The sequence below is a fragment of the Aythya marila genome, assembly GCF_965140915.1.
Source record: "Aythya marila genome assembly, chromosome: 7".
NCBI lineage: Eukaryota > Metazoa > Chordata > Aves > Anseriformes > Anatidae > Aythya > Aythya marila.
The window spans coordinates 22346106-22363646 of record NC_139048.1 but is presented as its reverse complement, the minus strand read 5'-3'; the positions used below and the strand labels follow the sequence as shown (position 1 = coordinate 22363646).

The window sequence follows — 17541 nt, the reverse complement described above, 5'->3', positions numbered from 1 at the left end:
AGTTGTAAGTTATTAATTCTTCTACACTGCAAAACAGCTTGATGACTGCTGTAACTGGATCTGTAGCTGATCTACATTCATAATTGTACGTGAACGAGGTTTTATGGGGCCTGGAGATGGGTGTTTCTTTTACAGACTTCTCAAAATACATGAGAAAAATACGTATTTCCTGGGGCTCTGCTGCTTTAGGTGGACACTGACAGATCCTTCAAACAGCAGCCTCCCAGCTACTGATACGAAGTAAAATACTACAAACTCTTAAGTAGCTCCCACTCGTTTTGTCCTGCACAGCAGATTAGGCAACTGGCAAAAGGCAACACTGACATAGCAACCAAAAAAACTTACCTACAATTTCCAAAGTACAAGATTCCAAGCTACTCAGAAATTAGGAGCTGTCATTCCAGCATGGACATGAAAAATAGGACTAAACAAAAATAAGTGTATCTGTAACACACTGCATTTCATTGCTTCTGCACATACTACTTGAAGTCCTTAAGCAGGATCTCACTGAACCAAAATAGGTCAAGGTTGCAAGGGACTTCTGGAGGTCGTCTGGTCCAACCCCATGCTCAAGCAGGTGGATACCTAGACATGGGTAACCAGGACCACATCCAGGCAGTTTCTGAAAACCTCCAAGAAGGAAACTTCACAACCTCTCTGCACAACCTGTACCAGCGCTCAGTCACACCCAAACAGCACAGAATTGCTTCCTGACGTTCACAGGGAACCTCCTGTGCTCCAGTTTGTACACACTGCCTCTTGTCCCAGCACTGGGCAACACTGAAAAGAGCCTGGCCCAGTCCTGGCCGCATCCTCCCTTCAGGTATTTACAGACAGAGAAGATCCCCTGGAACCTTCTCTTCTGCTGGCTGAAGAGCCCCAGCTCTCTCAGTCTTTCCTCATAGAAGTGCTGCAGTCCCTGTATCATCTTGATGGCCCTCCATGGGACTCTTTCCGGTATGTCCAAGTCCCTCTTGTACTGGGGATCCTAGAACTAAACACAGTACTCCAGGTCTGGCCTCACCAGTGCTGAGCAGAGGGAAAGGATCACCTGCCATGACCCACTGGCAATACTTTGCCTAATGAAGACCAGGGTAGCATTAGCTTTCTTCAATGCAAGGGCACACCACTGCTTTGCGTTCAAATTGCATTTCATTAAGCTCATTTCATCACATAAAGTAGATTGAGGAAAAAATACCCTGAGTTTAAATGACTCAACTGAAGTCATGATGAAGCCAAAATTGTCACCCACCGTACATATTCTCACGAATTCCCTCCCCACACCACAAAGCAACAGCTTTTGATTGATACATGCCCCAGGGCTTCATTACAAAAGATTTGACCTATATCTCCACGTAGGCCATAAACAACCCTGGAAACACATAGTTTTAATACAGAGAACTATGCTCAGTAACGGGAAAAGAAAGAAAAGCCATAGGTCTTTACTATCTTGGTTCGTTTACTTGCTCCTAGATGTCTCAGCCTCTACAGAACAGACTGTAATAGGACAATCCTAAGCACTACAGATACCTCTACCAGGTCCATACTTTTTACCACACTGTATATTAGTGTTTGTTTCCATCTACTATGGACATATTAAGCATCCCCCAAAAAACAAACAACTGAAACACAGTAGACTAATGTTAAAGTTTCATACCTTTAGAAGTCCTCTGTTTCTGCTTTCACTTGTCCATCTTCTAACACAATTAGTGAAAAATTGGTCATATTTTGGACACTGCTAAGAACTGATAGCCAGAACACCACAACACTTACCATCCTGTCTTTGCAAGAGGGCTAGAGTGCAGCTTTCAGGAATACTGTGATCATCGGCTTCCAGATGAAGAAGGTTCTGCTCCAAAGACAGTTCTTAGAACCAGGTCGTGCCTGAAGCATTCTGCTGGTACACCTATGCCAATTAGGCAATTCTGAAGCAAACATACTTTGTATTTATTTCCCAGCTTCTTTTCCTTATCTTTTGAGTGTCCCAGAATCAATTAGGCTAAATTAGAAAAAGCAGAGTTCTGGAACACGTGGATTCCACAAAGTAGGCAACTTTTGCAGTACAGCTACAGCAAATCACTGGTCAACCTCACCCAACATGATCTAGAATAACAAGCATTAGCAGCACAAACATAAAAGCCAGGTCTGCAAGCAATGTACGTGCAGAATGAGGCAAGTTGGTTTCCTTCTTACAAGTCATCAGCGGTGTTAAGCATTCTACTTGTCAAACTGTCTTGTCTTTATGTAAGGACTATGAGTGCATGGGCAAGGAAACATCCTGCATTTCATAAGAATCATTTTTTACAACTTGGTGAAGAATCCTTTTGAGACACAAAAAGAGTGAGCTAATTCTCAGCTGGGATGGTGCTAGAGCACACAATTGAGACTGACACTGCAATGGGCAGACAATACAAGACCAAGATCTGTCAAGGGTGAGAAAACCTTCTTATAAAGCAGAAATTGCAGTGCAGTAATGCAATTCACAGCTTGAACAGTCACTATGGGGAAAGATTTAGAAGAGCCATTTGTCCTGCTGAAAGGAATTCCATTCTCAAATAAAAAGTCATGTTGGAAACTTGCCTGTTGTGCAACACACAGTACATCATTCTCCACCCAAGTTTTAATCCATGTATTGCAATACAGAATATTAGCAATATGCCAGAATCAGGATGCTCTGTTTCAGGTTGCTACATACTGAAATGGCAAAATCTGATTTGACTGTTTATTACAGACTTGGGAACCTGAAACTGAACAGCATTAGATAAAAACCCAGGTGTCTTCTATATTCACTCTAAAAACATGAAAATAAAAAACCATAAGACATGTTCCTATTTTGATTTGAAGTTATTCAACCAAGATGCAAGGTCCTAGTTATACACACTCAAAGGCTACACATTAACTGTTGGGTTCATCTTTCCTTTCACTAAGCATAATAAAATGTGACAGTGAATTTCTGAAGGCACACAGATCATCTAAGTACCATGAATACTCTCTGGCTTCATAAAGCAAATGTGACAGTGTAAGTACATGAACAAAAATATTCATTATATTGTGCTTTCTAAAATCCTTTTAAAGAAAGTTATTCTGAATTACTGTTTGAGTGGAAACTTCACCTCCCATTCAGATCCACTGCTAGATTAGACTGCTGCCCCATCACATTTAAATTGAACAGGTAATGAGTCTGGATCTGTAGCATCAATATATTGGTTTGGCAACAGCACGCAATTCAAAGGTTTAAAAAAATACACATTTTCTTTGACTTTTCAACATGTAGAATCACATACATAAAGCTGCTTTACATTCTACAGTGGGAGATGGGATATTTTCAACTACACTGACCTATTCTTTCACCTTAGTTAGCAACCTTCCTGCAATGTCAGTGGGGTAGAGGAGAATTCAGTGGCAACATTCACTTTGGGTGCATTTTGAAAAATTCTTACAAGATTTTTTTCTGATGCAGATTCACGAACACTGATTTAAACTTGGTGCACTCAAAAAGACCATGTACAGATAGCTTTCTTCTTCTTTTTACAGACCTATTGCCATATTAAGTGTTCACACGTGTGTGTGTATGTATAGGTATACATGCAGAACGCAAAGGTTCTATGGAAGATTTGTATCACCTTGTAACACAGCAATGGTGAAAGGAAGAGATCAGGTCTATCATTAACATACAGTCCAAGCATCATGTTCATTGTCATATACCCTTTTACATACATATTAACACTTTCTATAGGAAAAAAAGTTTCATACATTAAATATTGACAACCTTGTAATGTATTAAATACATATTTATTCAATATTTTATTAAGATTATTAAAAAAAATAATCTTAGATACTCTTTATTTTCACGAGGTGTATGCAATTATGATGAGTAACCTACACTTCGGCTCTAACAGCCTAATCCAAACCCCATCAACTTTAATGGGCTTTAGATCAAGCATGTGAAAGCACTGTAACAAACACTGTTTCAGGAGGTAATTCCCATGCAACATCAAACTATGACAAGACACAAGAGGCTAAAAATGGCTCATCATAATTTATTTTATGTTAAAATGTACAGCTGGGGGGGATGTTTTTTGCAGTTTTTATTTTTGTTTCTCGGGTGTTTCATTGTGGGCTTTTTGTTTTGTTTTGTTTTAAGTGACTGACTAAAAAGATAACAGATAAATACAAGAGTGTCACTGGGTCCTATTTTTACATGTATCAAGCCTCTTCTGTTCGGCCCTTACAGTCACTCTGTACAGGTACAAAGGCTACAAAAAAGGAAGCAATATAAACAGACACAAATAACTTTTGCCTTTTTACATGCGATCTGTAAGCTTAGTTTGAGCTATTCACACGCTACTGCTCTATTTTTTCCCTTAAAAAATAACTCCAATATTTTATAAAGATAGAAAAATCTACAGATGGAATGAAAATGTAAAGTTAGAGGCATTTCCATAAAATAGCAACTTTACACCAAATTCACTACTTTTTTTTTTTTTAAATCCTGCCAAGTATTTGGACATATATGAAAGTGTTTCAAAACTTGACAAATAAACACTGAGATGTCTCAATCAACAAAAACCCAAAACAGTATATATAAAACAGAAAGCTGCCTTTTTCCCTATCCCAGCCCCAAAGAAACTGGTCACCAAAATGGAAGAGAGTCTCAACTTTACACTAAACATACAGCAATAAAACCCTTTGAACTAACCAAAATGTGAATAGCTTTTGCAGCTTTTTTTTTTTATTATTTTTTACAAGTTTTATAATTAACAAAAATATAGTTCTGTTTTTTTACCCTCAAACTAGGGTAACCTAATCAAGGCAAAAAAATTAAGAAATGGCTTACTGTTAAGCACAACACTTGTACAGTACTACAAAATGCACTGTCACTAACAAAGACATTAGCGGCATGCGGAAGTGTCACCTTCAGAAACAAAATAATACAATAAAAGAACTGCTAAAAGGCATTTACATGTGGGGAAAGGAGAGAGAAAAGCTCAAGATTCAGTACTGTCTGATAGTTTTGGAGTCTATTTATCCACATTTTTAATGGGAGCAGGCACATAAAATGGCTCTGAACCATCAGCTGCTGTGTAATTGCAGTTCATAGAAAGAGTTCTTCCTTTCCAGAAAACTTCAAGCTCAGTGAAATAAACAAAAAAATGGAAAACCACCTAGTTCCCCCCAAAGAAAACAGAAGAAAAGGAAAATCCCACAAATTTAAAGCAAAAAAGGAAAAAAAAAAAAAAAGAAAAAAGAAAAAAAGAAAAACTTGTATAAGGCTTTCTGCTGCATACAGCTTTTAAATGGTGCCAACAAATGTTTTTGCATTCACACCAATTGCTGGTTTTGAAATCGTACTCTCCAAAAGATATTTGTGCAGATCAATCCAATACGCCAGTTTGGTAGTTTGTCTCTCCAAAGGGCCTACCTTCTCATGTAGGAGCCATTAAGAGACTGTTTAGACATGCCTGTATTCATGTAGCCATGATGCCCTGGAGGGGTGTACATCATGTTACTGTGGGGTGCTGTCTGCATTGGCTGCTGTGCATATGGCTGAGTTCCCATCATCCCCATCTGCATCTGCATAGGGTACTGGGGTGTTTGATTCATATACCCATGATTACTGTGATATCCGCTATTCATCATCGGCTGGGACATACTATAACCATTCATAGCATTAAGGGTATTCATATTCATGTTCACTGAATTGACATTATAAGCTGGGGCTGGCATCAAGTTTACGCTCATGTTCATACCACGTTGCATTGTTAAGGTCCGCGCGGGCCCTTGCATGGCCACAGTCTGTGAAGCACGCCCATAAATTTGGGGCTGATGAGCTGCTGCAGCAGGTGGTAGAGGTGTGGATTTGGTTCTTACAGAAACATGACCTTTGCTGGCCATTTGAGTCTGCAGTCTTTGGGTGTGGGATATTCCTATATTCGATGAAGTCATATTACGCTGCAAAAGGGGAGGTGGCAAATTCATGGGAGGAGGAGTAAGGTTAGGGGGAGGGGTCATGGTAGCCTGTGCTTGGGGTCCTCCAGGAACAGCATGTGGAGACTGAGAAAGCTGAACAAGCCCTGTATTACTTAAGGGGGTGGACAAAGAGGCACTGTTTGCATAGGAAGTTACAGCAGCTGAATGGCTGTAAGGCAAAGAATGATCCATAAGCGTGTTAGTTAACTGTTGCAGTTTGGCAAGGCTGAAGGTGGCCGATGGCTGAGAGTAATGCCCCGGTCCGAATTCACTCTGACCCATTCTTTCGTATAAGCCAATGTTGGTATTGCCAGTCTCGGGGATTTCAGTTAACTGCATAGGTGGTGTAAAGTTAGCGGCCATGCTGCACTGAGATAACTGTTGGTTGCTGCTTGGAGGCCTTTCAACAACACAACCTTGGGGAGATTTTACATTACAAGTGGGAGGGGAGCTGATATTTGTTTGTTGCATCATACTGCAGCTTCCATTGATGTTGGACATCTGCTGTGTCACTGCACAGCTGCTCTGTGTTAGGTTACTAGATGTAAGGCTACTGTATGAGCAACTGTTTTGTGAAGAGTTGTTTCCGCAGATACTACTACCCATTGTAGAATCATAACTGCTTGGGTTTTCATAATTTTCTGTTGTACTCTCAATGCTTCCTAAATCACTAAACCCACTATCCACAACTTGTTGCGAATGATCAGAAACTGAGGGAACATCCATCATTGGACTGGTCTCCATGTTCTGTAGAGACGGCACAGAAATGGCACTTTGATCTGGGCTGATCTGAGCGTAGTTGTTCTCTAATGGAGCAACATTTGGACTATTAACAGAACGAACTGACTGGCTGGGATGAGAGTGCACAGAGGAAACAGGGCTACTGTGGTCAGACTGCTGACAATCATCCAGCGCGGTCATCTGGGGGCTTTGGTCGGTATGGGCATAGTTTTGCAAACTTCTACAGGCCTCTTGAGTCTCTGCACAATCCTGAAATGTATCTTCATGTTCACTTGCTTCTTGGGTTAGAGACTGTACTGCTTGAACAGTCTCAGAATCTATCTCCATGGTCTCAGTACTCTCTCCCTTGAAATCGGAATGTAATTCTTCATCAGCTTTTTGGTCCTGGTTGTTATCTGCATGATCATCATCAGATTCCGGCACTGGATCTGAATCTGTAGTTACTTCTTTCTGGTCACTTTCACACTCATCAGCTGCAAGGTCAACACTACAGTTCATTAAGTCCTCCTGATTTGAATTACCAGTTTGAACATTTACGTCTAAAAAAGACTGTTGTGTTTCCAGCATTTCTTTGAAAGCTTCGCCAGGCAAATCCTCCTTCTCCACTTCTGCTGAACCCATGTGGCTATCGTCCTCATCATCTGCATCATGATCCTCATTGTGAGAAGGTTCTTCGTCATCCTCTTCTTCTTCCTCATGATCATCCAAGTGCACGGACTCTTCTTTTTGCAGAAAAGCCTCATCTGGCTTGTCTTTTTCTTCATCTTTTGAATCGATTCCATTTTCTTCTATATTCCTTTCTTCTTCCCCAGCTTTCACCGTATCATTTTCTTGTTTTTCAAAAGGTTCACTGGATGGATGCAGAGATTCAGGCTCTACCTCTTTTACCTTATCATCTGTTGGTGGTAATCCTTCAGCAGGCTCTTTAATCTCTTCCTCCGTAACAGCAGGAACTGGGCAGGGCTTATCTTCAGCTACTTCCTTCTGCTCCTCTACCAGCACCTGATAGTCAGGCTCCATAGGAGTCTCAGGTGGAGTGTATAAATTAAGCTTAAAGCCAGGTTTTCTTTCTTTGTTTTGCCTCCATTTAGATGGACCACGCTTAACTCCTTTAGGCCAACCCTGCTTACTCTTTAAAGGTTCAAGATTGTCTTTAGTGCTTTCTTCCAACACAGCTACATCGTCTGTATTATCTTTGGGAGGCAACAGAGACAAAAGAAACATCTTAGCTTGCACAGACTAATGAATCAATACTTTCAAACATAAACCCAAAGTAATTTATGAACTCAAAATGCATTAAGAAACTCTGGAATGAGAGTTATAAACAGATTTTATACCACAAAAGAAATACATAATAAGCACAGCTCAAACACACTTACACAGATATGTAAAGTGCCTCTTGATTGGTGGCCTTTTAACAGTGACCATTGGAACCACCATTTATACACTAAAAGAACCCTAGAGATTTAAATCACACCACATGTAAACTAAACTAAACATATCATCCAAGGATGTGATTATTAGCCTTTATTTTTAGAATAAGAACTCTGTGGTCACTTTATATAGACATGAAGCTAATGTGTTTTGGGTTTTTGTTTTTTGTTTTGTTTTGACAGCAGGAATGTGAGAGTCTGGAGTCACCTTTTTGACCATACTGGAGGACAGGGGAGGACAGGCTAGAGTAAGCATCTAATCATGCCTTAGTGCCAACACTGCAAAGAGGTGGTTCATTCAAAAGTATCTTCTCAGGGGCAGCATATCATGGCACAACTCATAACACATGACAAAAGCTAAAAGATAATTGAAATTAAACATAGAGCACATCAGAACACTAAATTAATCCACTGTCTATTAAAAAAACCTCTCCAAACAATCACTCTTCTATTCTTTCTCCCTATGTACCACTTACATATATACCAGAAAAAGGTGTGAATTCTCAAGATACAGCATGCTGCACTTGGGAGTGTGAAGGCTTCAGTGATAATCTTTGGCTGATTTCTGCCTCTCACTGTAGTGCTAGAACACTACTACAGTCAATTAATGCGATGACATGGTCCATGGACAAATACACAATATCAGTTTCATTAGCAAAGTACAAACCTGGTCACTGGGACATAGCTAGAACACTGAATTTGCTACTACTAGTTTAATCAAGTCCTGCTAAGAAGCATGAAAAAGCAGTAATATTCTAATGTATCTGCGGACTGGTTTGTAACAGCATCAACACTCATAAGCATGGCTGTTCTAGTTGCACAAAAGCTGTTTTAAAATAGAAATTAGTGGATGACCCCTCAAACCGAGGATCACAAAGATTAAACCTTCCATGTAATTACAAAAACATGGAATTAGTACCCATTGGCTTCTTAAAGAAAATATGTAGCACTAAGAATCCAGTCATTCATTCTGGAATTAAAACTTACAAATGTAATTTGACAGCCAGGAGGTCAAGGTATGAGCATACATTTAGAATAGCTCATTAGTAGTTTCACTAGCCATCCATTAGCTTTTCTGCCAGGAAATATATTTGAAATCAAACTAAATAAGCAGTTAAAACCATCTCTTTTGAGGGGATAAAAACAGGTACCACAGTGCTGAATGCAGATGAGGACATACTGTTCCCCAGAAACTACAGACATTTCATTGAATTACCAGCAATGTTGAACAGAAAGATATTTCTGTAATCTAGATCTTCCTTTTCGCTTGTATCTTTTACCAAGATACAAAAACAAGATTAGATAACGTTCCAAAGATACTCTTGCTCTGTGGAGTATGAAGTGCCCTGTTGCAGGGACAGCAAAGTTATTTTTGGCAACATGGCATGGACTCCAGTGTTTCAGACTGGAAAACTTTTTTTCTGAACAAAAAATATTATAGCATTAATACTTCTGGGATAGAGGAGAAAAAAAAGCAAACAACAGAAACAAAACAAAACAAATAAACAAAAAAATGAAGTCACCACCAAATTCTAATAAAGGCTCCAGTAGCACCTCTAAGCAAAAATCAAAAATCATTACAATAAGATTTTAAAGAGATCAAAAATAAGATCAAAATAGCCAAACAGAACTTTTTTATAACTTTCCTATTTATGACAAGAATAACATTTCCTTTGAAACCCATATGACAAATTAATTTTGTTAAGATAAGAACATTTTCAGCTTACTTGTACAGTTGTCATCACTCCTGTAACAACGAATGTCTTTCTCCTCCTTGTTCTGCTCTTCCTCCTCCTCCTGTTTCTGCTGCCCAGGCTGATATTCAAAAGTTTTTCTAATTACAGGCTTCAAGTCATCATCTTCCCCATCCATCTCACAGGTAGGTTCTAGCTGTGGCATGGGACGTTCCTCATCTGAGTTATCAAATGGCTCATTCAACACCTCTGTTGTTTCAGAAATTGTCTCTGTTGTAACACTGCTATTAATCCTTCTGCGTTTACGGCCTCTTTTCTTTTTCAGTAGGAAAGGTCTCTGAAAAATAATTCCACAAATATAACTCTTCCTACAGTCCTGTTTTGTCAGTTGACTCGGTGCAGTAGTAAATACATTTATGTTAAGTGAGTTCACATTAATCATTTTACTCATGCCAAAATACCTTACATGGTATCAAATGCACATGTAGATCAACTCCATGGGAAAAATGTCTAAAGTATACACAGTTAAAACAGATATGTATTTATCCATACACACAAACCCTTCTGTAGGTGAAAAATGAGGACTATAAGTTTCTTCATACAACAGTGATTTCTACATTCTACTTCTGTTAAATGACATTCATAGCAGTACTAAGTAAATTGTATTTACCAGATTTTCCATTGTAGATTTAGAATCCAAGAACATTCACAAGTATCAGATTTTTTTCCTATATTTGTTTTCTATTTTACAGTAAATAAATAAATAACATATATTAAAAAAAAGTAAAAGCAAAGGAAACGCACCTCAAGCTTTACATTGGTCTTACCAGTACATTAAAGAATCCCACAGTTAACTGCTATAAAAAAAACAGTTACTTACATTTTTTATTTCTATTGCTATGCATTTATATTTCTCAGAGATTCATAGTTTCTTTGAAGTCTGTTAATTTAAAATAAAAACAAAGAGACACTCCTGTTCCCTAATTCTCACCAAAGACACCTAAACACGTGCTAAATCATGTGTTTTAAAATTTTTGGGTGCTTATTTCAGTAATTTAAGCCATTCAAACAGTTAACATCTCAACAAAATTCAGGACTATGTAAACACTTCAGCAAGCAGAAAATAACATTTAAATTTCTTTGAGATTAGAAGAATATGGGTTAAAACATAACTGCCTTTTTGTTTGGAAAAAAAGTACTCCCCTTACAGATTTCCTGTATTAATGGACTACAAGAATACAAGCCCCTCAAGTTGGAGTCCATCTTAAAATGAAAAAGGGAAAAAGGAAAAACCATTGAAATAGTGAATCAATACCAATGCCCAACAGCAGATGGCAGTCACTAGTTTAAAAATAAACACGAAATTCTGATTTCTTTGGTGGCACCCATGTTTTTACATGTGACAGATTTATAAGATAAAGAAAAAAATCAAAAAGATAAGAAGTTGAATGGAAGGGAAGAAAATAAATACAGGAAGCATTCAGTGCTCTAACGATAGAGAAAAGAACTAAAACAGTCTAATAAATACTTCTAAACAAACTAGACTGTTATTGTGATGATAATGCTTTGATTGAAATCAGAGTTAAATGACAAAACCAAATCACTGAATAACACACCTTTCTTTTTATGGCCAGAGACTGTGGCTTTGTGAGCCGGGGAGGCGAACTCTGCTGATTCTCATCCCCGCCATCCTCCTCGCTGCTCTCCTTAGATTGCTCTGTGGATTGCCCTCGTTCCCCCACCACTGCCACACTTTCTGGAGATCGCAAATATTTATTTTTAGATTGTACTTTTGCAGGTGATTGCCTACTATTAGTTCTTGTGGAGAATATTTCTTGCTCTTCCTTTTCCCAGCAGCTAGCTTGCTCCATCAGACGCTCAGCCTGAAGGGTTGAGGTTAAAATAACGGGTCACTGAAACAGCATTTACTTAGCCATATCCTTTACGTTCTGCTAAAGAGTTACAATAAGTCAACCCTGATTAGCACTGCTGGCTAACCTAGCAACAACATTTCAGCTGAATCATCTAGTAGGCTCCTTTACAACAGTTAGGATAACAAACCAAAGAAGATTGCATTTCATGGGATATTTAGCACTATTAATGATGCAGCGAATTGATTTAAGTCCTTTAGCACTACATTACATGCCCACTGACATGGATCACTTTGAGCAAGTTCATAACACAAAGAATCGATTGACATTGCAGCCCCTGAGCTCTGCACCAAATTTGATCTGATTACATGCTCCTCGTCTACCTCAGGAGTGATAAATACGTCTCCACAACAAGAGATTCACATTTTTAAGTTTTAATATTCATCCCCCCCCCCAAAAAAAAAAGTTACCATGTCTGGCTGAGCAGTTTCCAAAACTGTGCATTACAACATAATCAGTATCCTCCATAATTAGGCAGAGGTCAAAATTACAACTGCTCTATTTAAGGTAGCCTACTGTTGAATATTAGGGAATGATGAAATTTAAAAGAAAGGAAATTCAGAAAAAAAGTTGCTGCTATTACCTCCTTTTCTGCTTCTCTCTCTTCTTCAGAAACTGCAGCATTAGAAACTAACAGAGGAGTCCATCTCAAACTTTCAGGATCTACTTCATTAATACGTGGATTTGCTTTCAGTTTCTCCATATGACTTGAAATCAGCTTTTCCCTTCTAATAATTACAAATCTACAATCCAATAAACAGTATTTTATTTTAGAAAGTGATCATGTAAAACAGTTTTCCTACAGATTAAATCCTTTTGCACAATAACCTGTGAAAATAAACTGGTAAAGCAACAGATGAATCAAACTAAAAATAGCAGCTAATGTACACAGATAACACACACTGCTGACTGTTTTCTAAGAAAAGTAAGGAAACAACAGTTGATGAAAGAAAAACTCAACACTAAACATCACTAGGGAAGAAAGTTAAGCTGTTACAGTAAACCAGTCTAAATACATGCAGTAGGTTTAGTGTAGGCTCTAACACTCTGCCAGAGCAGTTTCCAATTTTAATATGACATACAAATAAAAACAGAAAACACTGTGGATCATGAAGCAAAGAATAAGAAACTTGTTAATACTGTAACTGAAGATGGCAGCTAACTGGACAAGAAAACAAGTTATAAACACAGGTCTTCTAACAAAACATAAAAATGTACCTCAGTCTTATGCTGATGCAGTAGAAAACAGCTTCCTAATTATTATGAAGTAGCATATCAAATGTAGACAAAGACTAACATAATAGCAGTATGCTAGCACATACCCCGCTGAAGTATCCTGTTATAAAGTAAATAACTATAAAAGTTTAAACTTCTTTTAAGCACGGATTTTGAAGGCATCAAGTGACTACATTACTTTCCACCAAGAGAACACTTTGAAAAAAAATCAAATCCAGATGAACATTTTTTTGCAGAACTGTGACAAACCTCTATCTCACTAATTTAAGAACAATTAATTAAATGTAGGAAATAATAAGGAGCCATACCTGACTCCCAAGGTAAATGTCTGGACAGGCATTTCCAAGATGTGATTTATTTTCCTGGCTTAGCCACTGACCTGGATACCTTTAGCCAGGTCAGTTCATGTCCCTGTCTAAGCTTTACTACATGTGGAAAAAAAAAATTAACTGACTGTGTTTATAAAGTAATTTGAATTCTGTAGATGAAAAAGCATGATTTCTAACTGGATGTCAGTATTCAAAGCCTATAGTAATTTGTGAAAGGGCACAAGTTTCACAATAGTAATTAATACACATTTATTTATCTCGTAAAATAAATCCCATCAGATTGCCTACAAATAAGCACCCCAGAAAATTAAGGTTTTAATCTAATGACAGACTTCTAAATCACTCTCATAACACCATCCTGTAGGCCAATCTCCTTTTTGAATACTTGCATTCTTACCAGTTCAAAACTTACTAGTTTTGAATACTAGTACTGGTGCACATAAAAGTTACTGAAGCTGAGCTAATCTGTGATCTTCATTTTATTTCTTGGCACCTCACTGTTTGCAAGGCAATTTCACTTAATTATGTTTCCATGATTGGACTATCTAGAAAGAATTAAGGTCTTGAGAAACAGAAATACCACTGAAAATCATTTAAGGCATTTTATACAAAAAAATAAAAATTAAAATTAAAAAATGCAATACATAAAATCATGCAGCATTTAAAACAGCAATCAAGATCATTCAGAAAGATGACATTTACAAAATAGGAACTCACCTTCTTAGTGCATTAACTTTCAATATTGATCATAGCATTAAATATAAACTCTTTAAAAAAAAAAAAGTTTGTATTTCCAGTACCTTGGGCAGGACTTCATGAAGAGCTGACCCAATCCTATGACTTTTGTGAAATTCAATAATGACTGAAAAACGGGTTTTGTAGAGAGAGGCTACCAACCTACAAAACCAAATCTTTTCCTCATTGGTATTTAAAGCAATATATTTGCAAAACAACAGTCGGGAATTGTACTTACAGATTATGATACTGAATGAAACTAAATTCTTCACTGAAAACGTTTCAAGCTCACAACACCCTTCTAACAACCATTAACATGAAAGAGGATCCAAAAAACACCATTTGGTTACGGAACAGAAAGTCTTTATGCAGGACCCCATTAAAATGATCCAGCCTTACTGACTTCTTCAGTAAGATTGTTACTCATTTTTAAGTCAGAATTTCACATGGGCATTTTTTATATCACATGTTTTGTACACAGACAAAGTAAGTATTTTGTCTCATCATTTTTTACAATTTGTGTAAGATTCACTGACCTATCTTCTCTTTTATCTATCATGCTATGCTGCTGCAGGGTTGTGGCAATATCATGTGGACACATTCCCGTAGCTCGACTCATTCCTTTGATGCTGATTTGTTTTTCATGGTGGCAGTTAAGGTATTCTAAAATTACACTTTTCCAGTAAGCCAAGTATGAGAGACGACCCAGATCAGACAACGGCTTTTCAGGGGATCCTGCTTGTCCCTCTCTTCTAGAAAGTAAATAGCCTAGAATGAAAAGAAACAAAATATCTTACTAAGAGAACATAACTAAAGAATTTAAACTACCCTTTAAGAAAGTTGAAATTAATAGAGAGCTCAGTATAACTGATTACATTATTGGCAACACTTGCAATTAAATAAATCCTATCCACAAAAGAGATTGTTTTTCATAATTATAATGACATTTAAAAAGATTAAGTTCTTTTAAGAGATTCACACATTACATTATGAAAATCAAACAAAAGCCCCTTTTTAATCATAAGGCAAGGAGGAAAGAAAGCCAACACATTTCAGCAGGTCTCATCATACATGTTTTCATTTAGAACTACAGGTGTCTGGCCTTTTGAGAAACTTTTATATCACTGAAGCCAAAAAATTTCAGAAGAATCTCAGCAGAAACTGACATAGGTAGCACCAGCTAGGTCAGTTTCCTTCATGAAGCCTCAAGTGACATAAGTTTTTGATTAAACAGTTATTGCATTTAAGCGACATATAATACACAAGTTGAATTACTAGTATTACTTAGAAGTAATAAAAAAAAAACCCTCCCTTAATTCATGTTCAAGAGCATTCACATAATTCCAGTTTTCAGTCTTCATAACTACCTTGTCAGCTATTACATAATATTCATTTTCCTATATATAGTATACATCCTCATTTTAGATTCTATACACGTAATATGTCATTTTCAACTGTCTTCAGCTTCAAGAAGCTTTTACAATTCGAAGTAGAATACACCTGCTTGGAGATAACAGAAGAACTCTGGTATTTGCCACCATTAAAATTAATTCAGGACAAAGAAGAAAATAACACGATTAATAAAAGGTATCCTTCTAGAGTACTTTATCTCTCCATGGTAATATTCTGCACTGTGCCATTACAAACGCTACCTAAATATGGGTCTTAAGAAAACCAGGCTTAGAAACTGCTTTTTCCATCATAAGCTAGGACATGACACTTTCGGAATTACATTACTACAAGTCACCTGGAGTCCACCAACATACATGGTTTTCATTTACCAATATTCTTCTGAAATAATTTACTTTAAAAAGTTGGAATCTTTCCTTTAATTGTTAAAAGATTGCTTTAAACATACCCAACACACCCATGTCATATTTGTTACGCAAATCCTCGTGACTGTTTCCCCACAAAGTTTCTCATAACCAACTTCACTACAAATTTAAAACATACGATTAACACCCAGCTGGGTGAAGCAGTGTCTGTTTCCATGTTTTGCTGCATGTTCTAATATATACACATTGTACGCATATGCACACACATTTATATATGCATGTATACACATACATTTATTTATAGCTAAAAATAAAACACACACATCTATTTTCACTCAGCCTGAAACAAGTGTCTTCACTTTTGGGGGAACAACACAAAAGGTCCGCTACAGAATTTGGAATACACATGTTGAGTGGCCATCGTAGTCTAACCTCCAGTTTGCATAAAGATGTTTAAACAGAGAAGCAATTATAGCACTACTTTCCAAGTGATCACTGGCAACATGCAAACTGAAATACATAGCATCACGTTCATATCCATTAGCGTGACTTACAATAAGATGCTAGCACTTCAAGAGGAATGCCATCCCACACCTGCCTACTTCTACATAGGCACATAGAAGCCTGCATAAAGCCTGCCAATATCTGCAAGGTACTACTGGAAATTCAGCAAGTTAATTTATTCTGTCTTACAGAAGAAACACTACCTTGGACCTCAAGAAATGGAAGGTACTTCAACATTTCAAGTAGCAGCATATGAAAACTTTGCAGTTGGATGATGCATCTTAGTACTGTCACTGTTGTTGACAAGAGCTTTCACGTTCAAAAACAGATTGCATCTTGACTAGTTTGAAGAATTGTTGTTTTACTTCCAAATGCACAAAAGGAGACCTAGACTTTATGTATATCCCACTCTGTATAATTGTGTAAAGAGTTTTACTTGTACCAATTTTGGATCATCTTGTTTACAACTTAGAAACACGAGTTCTATACCAAGACGTTGTTGCCTACAGAAAAAGATGCAGCAGTACAAGTCGTGACAGGAGTCTCAATAAAGAAAAAGACAGGGAAAAGTACCTAGATTTTAAAAGAATTCCATGAATAGAACTTAAAGTTGACTTCAAGTAACTATACAGTTTAAACTACCAACTTGACATTCAAGACAATTTCGGCACTAATAGCAAGTATCTGTAAGCTTCCCCTGTTTCCATTTTTCTCATAAATAAAATGGCTGTAACTACACTTCCTTGATAAACACCTAAGACTGAAGAAACCACTACCAAGAGTTTAGCTTTATTAATTAGGCAACTGCAAATAGCTTTAGAGCTTTACTAATATACCCTTGCACATCTGATCCTTCCAGTGGTTAGGGACTTGGAGATTAGCTCTCAATGGTCATTTTGACATATTCTGCATCAAAGTATTAAAACTTATCCTACATGGCAATAACATGCATTGGTACTTTTCCTTCCACCTTCCTAACAATACAACATACACTTAACCAAGATACAGATATTCTGTAGAATCAGAAATATAGACCTGAGCTAACAGTCTTAGCTATGTGTAACAGGCACTGAAGGAAAGTTTCTCTTTTAAGATTCTGTGAATTGAATGACATCTATTAAATTAAACTTACCAAAGAGACGCCAAATAATTGATCTAAGTTGCAGGTAAATAAAAAACAATGATCTTGATAG

At 37.3% G+C, this 17541-nt stretch overlaps 1 protein-coding gene across 9 annotated transcripts in view; it reads right to left on the bottom strand.

Moving 5' to 3' along the window:
- Window positions 1-3785: 3785 nt before the first annotated feature.
- Window positions 3786-17541, bottom strand: part of KAT6B (lysine acetyltransferase 6B) — a 113241-nt gene continuing 99485 nt past the window's right edge. For all 9 annotated transcript variants that reach the window (XM_082765215.1, XM_082765214.1, XM_082765212.1 and 6 more), the window contains 5 exons: window positions 14606-14837; window positions 12353-12512; window positions 11455-11721; window positions 9872-10175; window positions 3786-7904 (listed from right to left, as the gene is read on the bottom strand). In XM_082765215.1, coding sequence (XP_082621341.1) covers window positions 5419-7904; window positions 9872-10175; window positions 11455-11721; window positions 12353-12512; window positions 14606-14837 — 3449 coding nt within the window. In that variant the 3' untranslated portion in view covers window positions 3786-5418. The remainder of the gene's footprint in view (window positions 7905-9871; window positions 10176-11454; window positions 11722-12352; window positions 12513-14605; window positions 14838-17541) is intronic.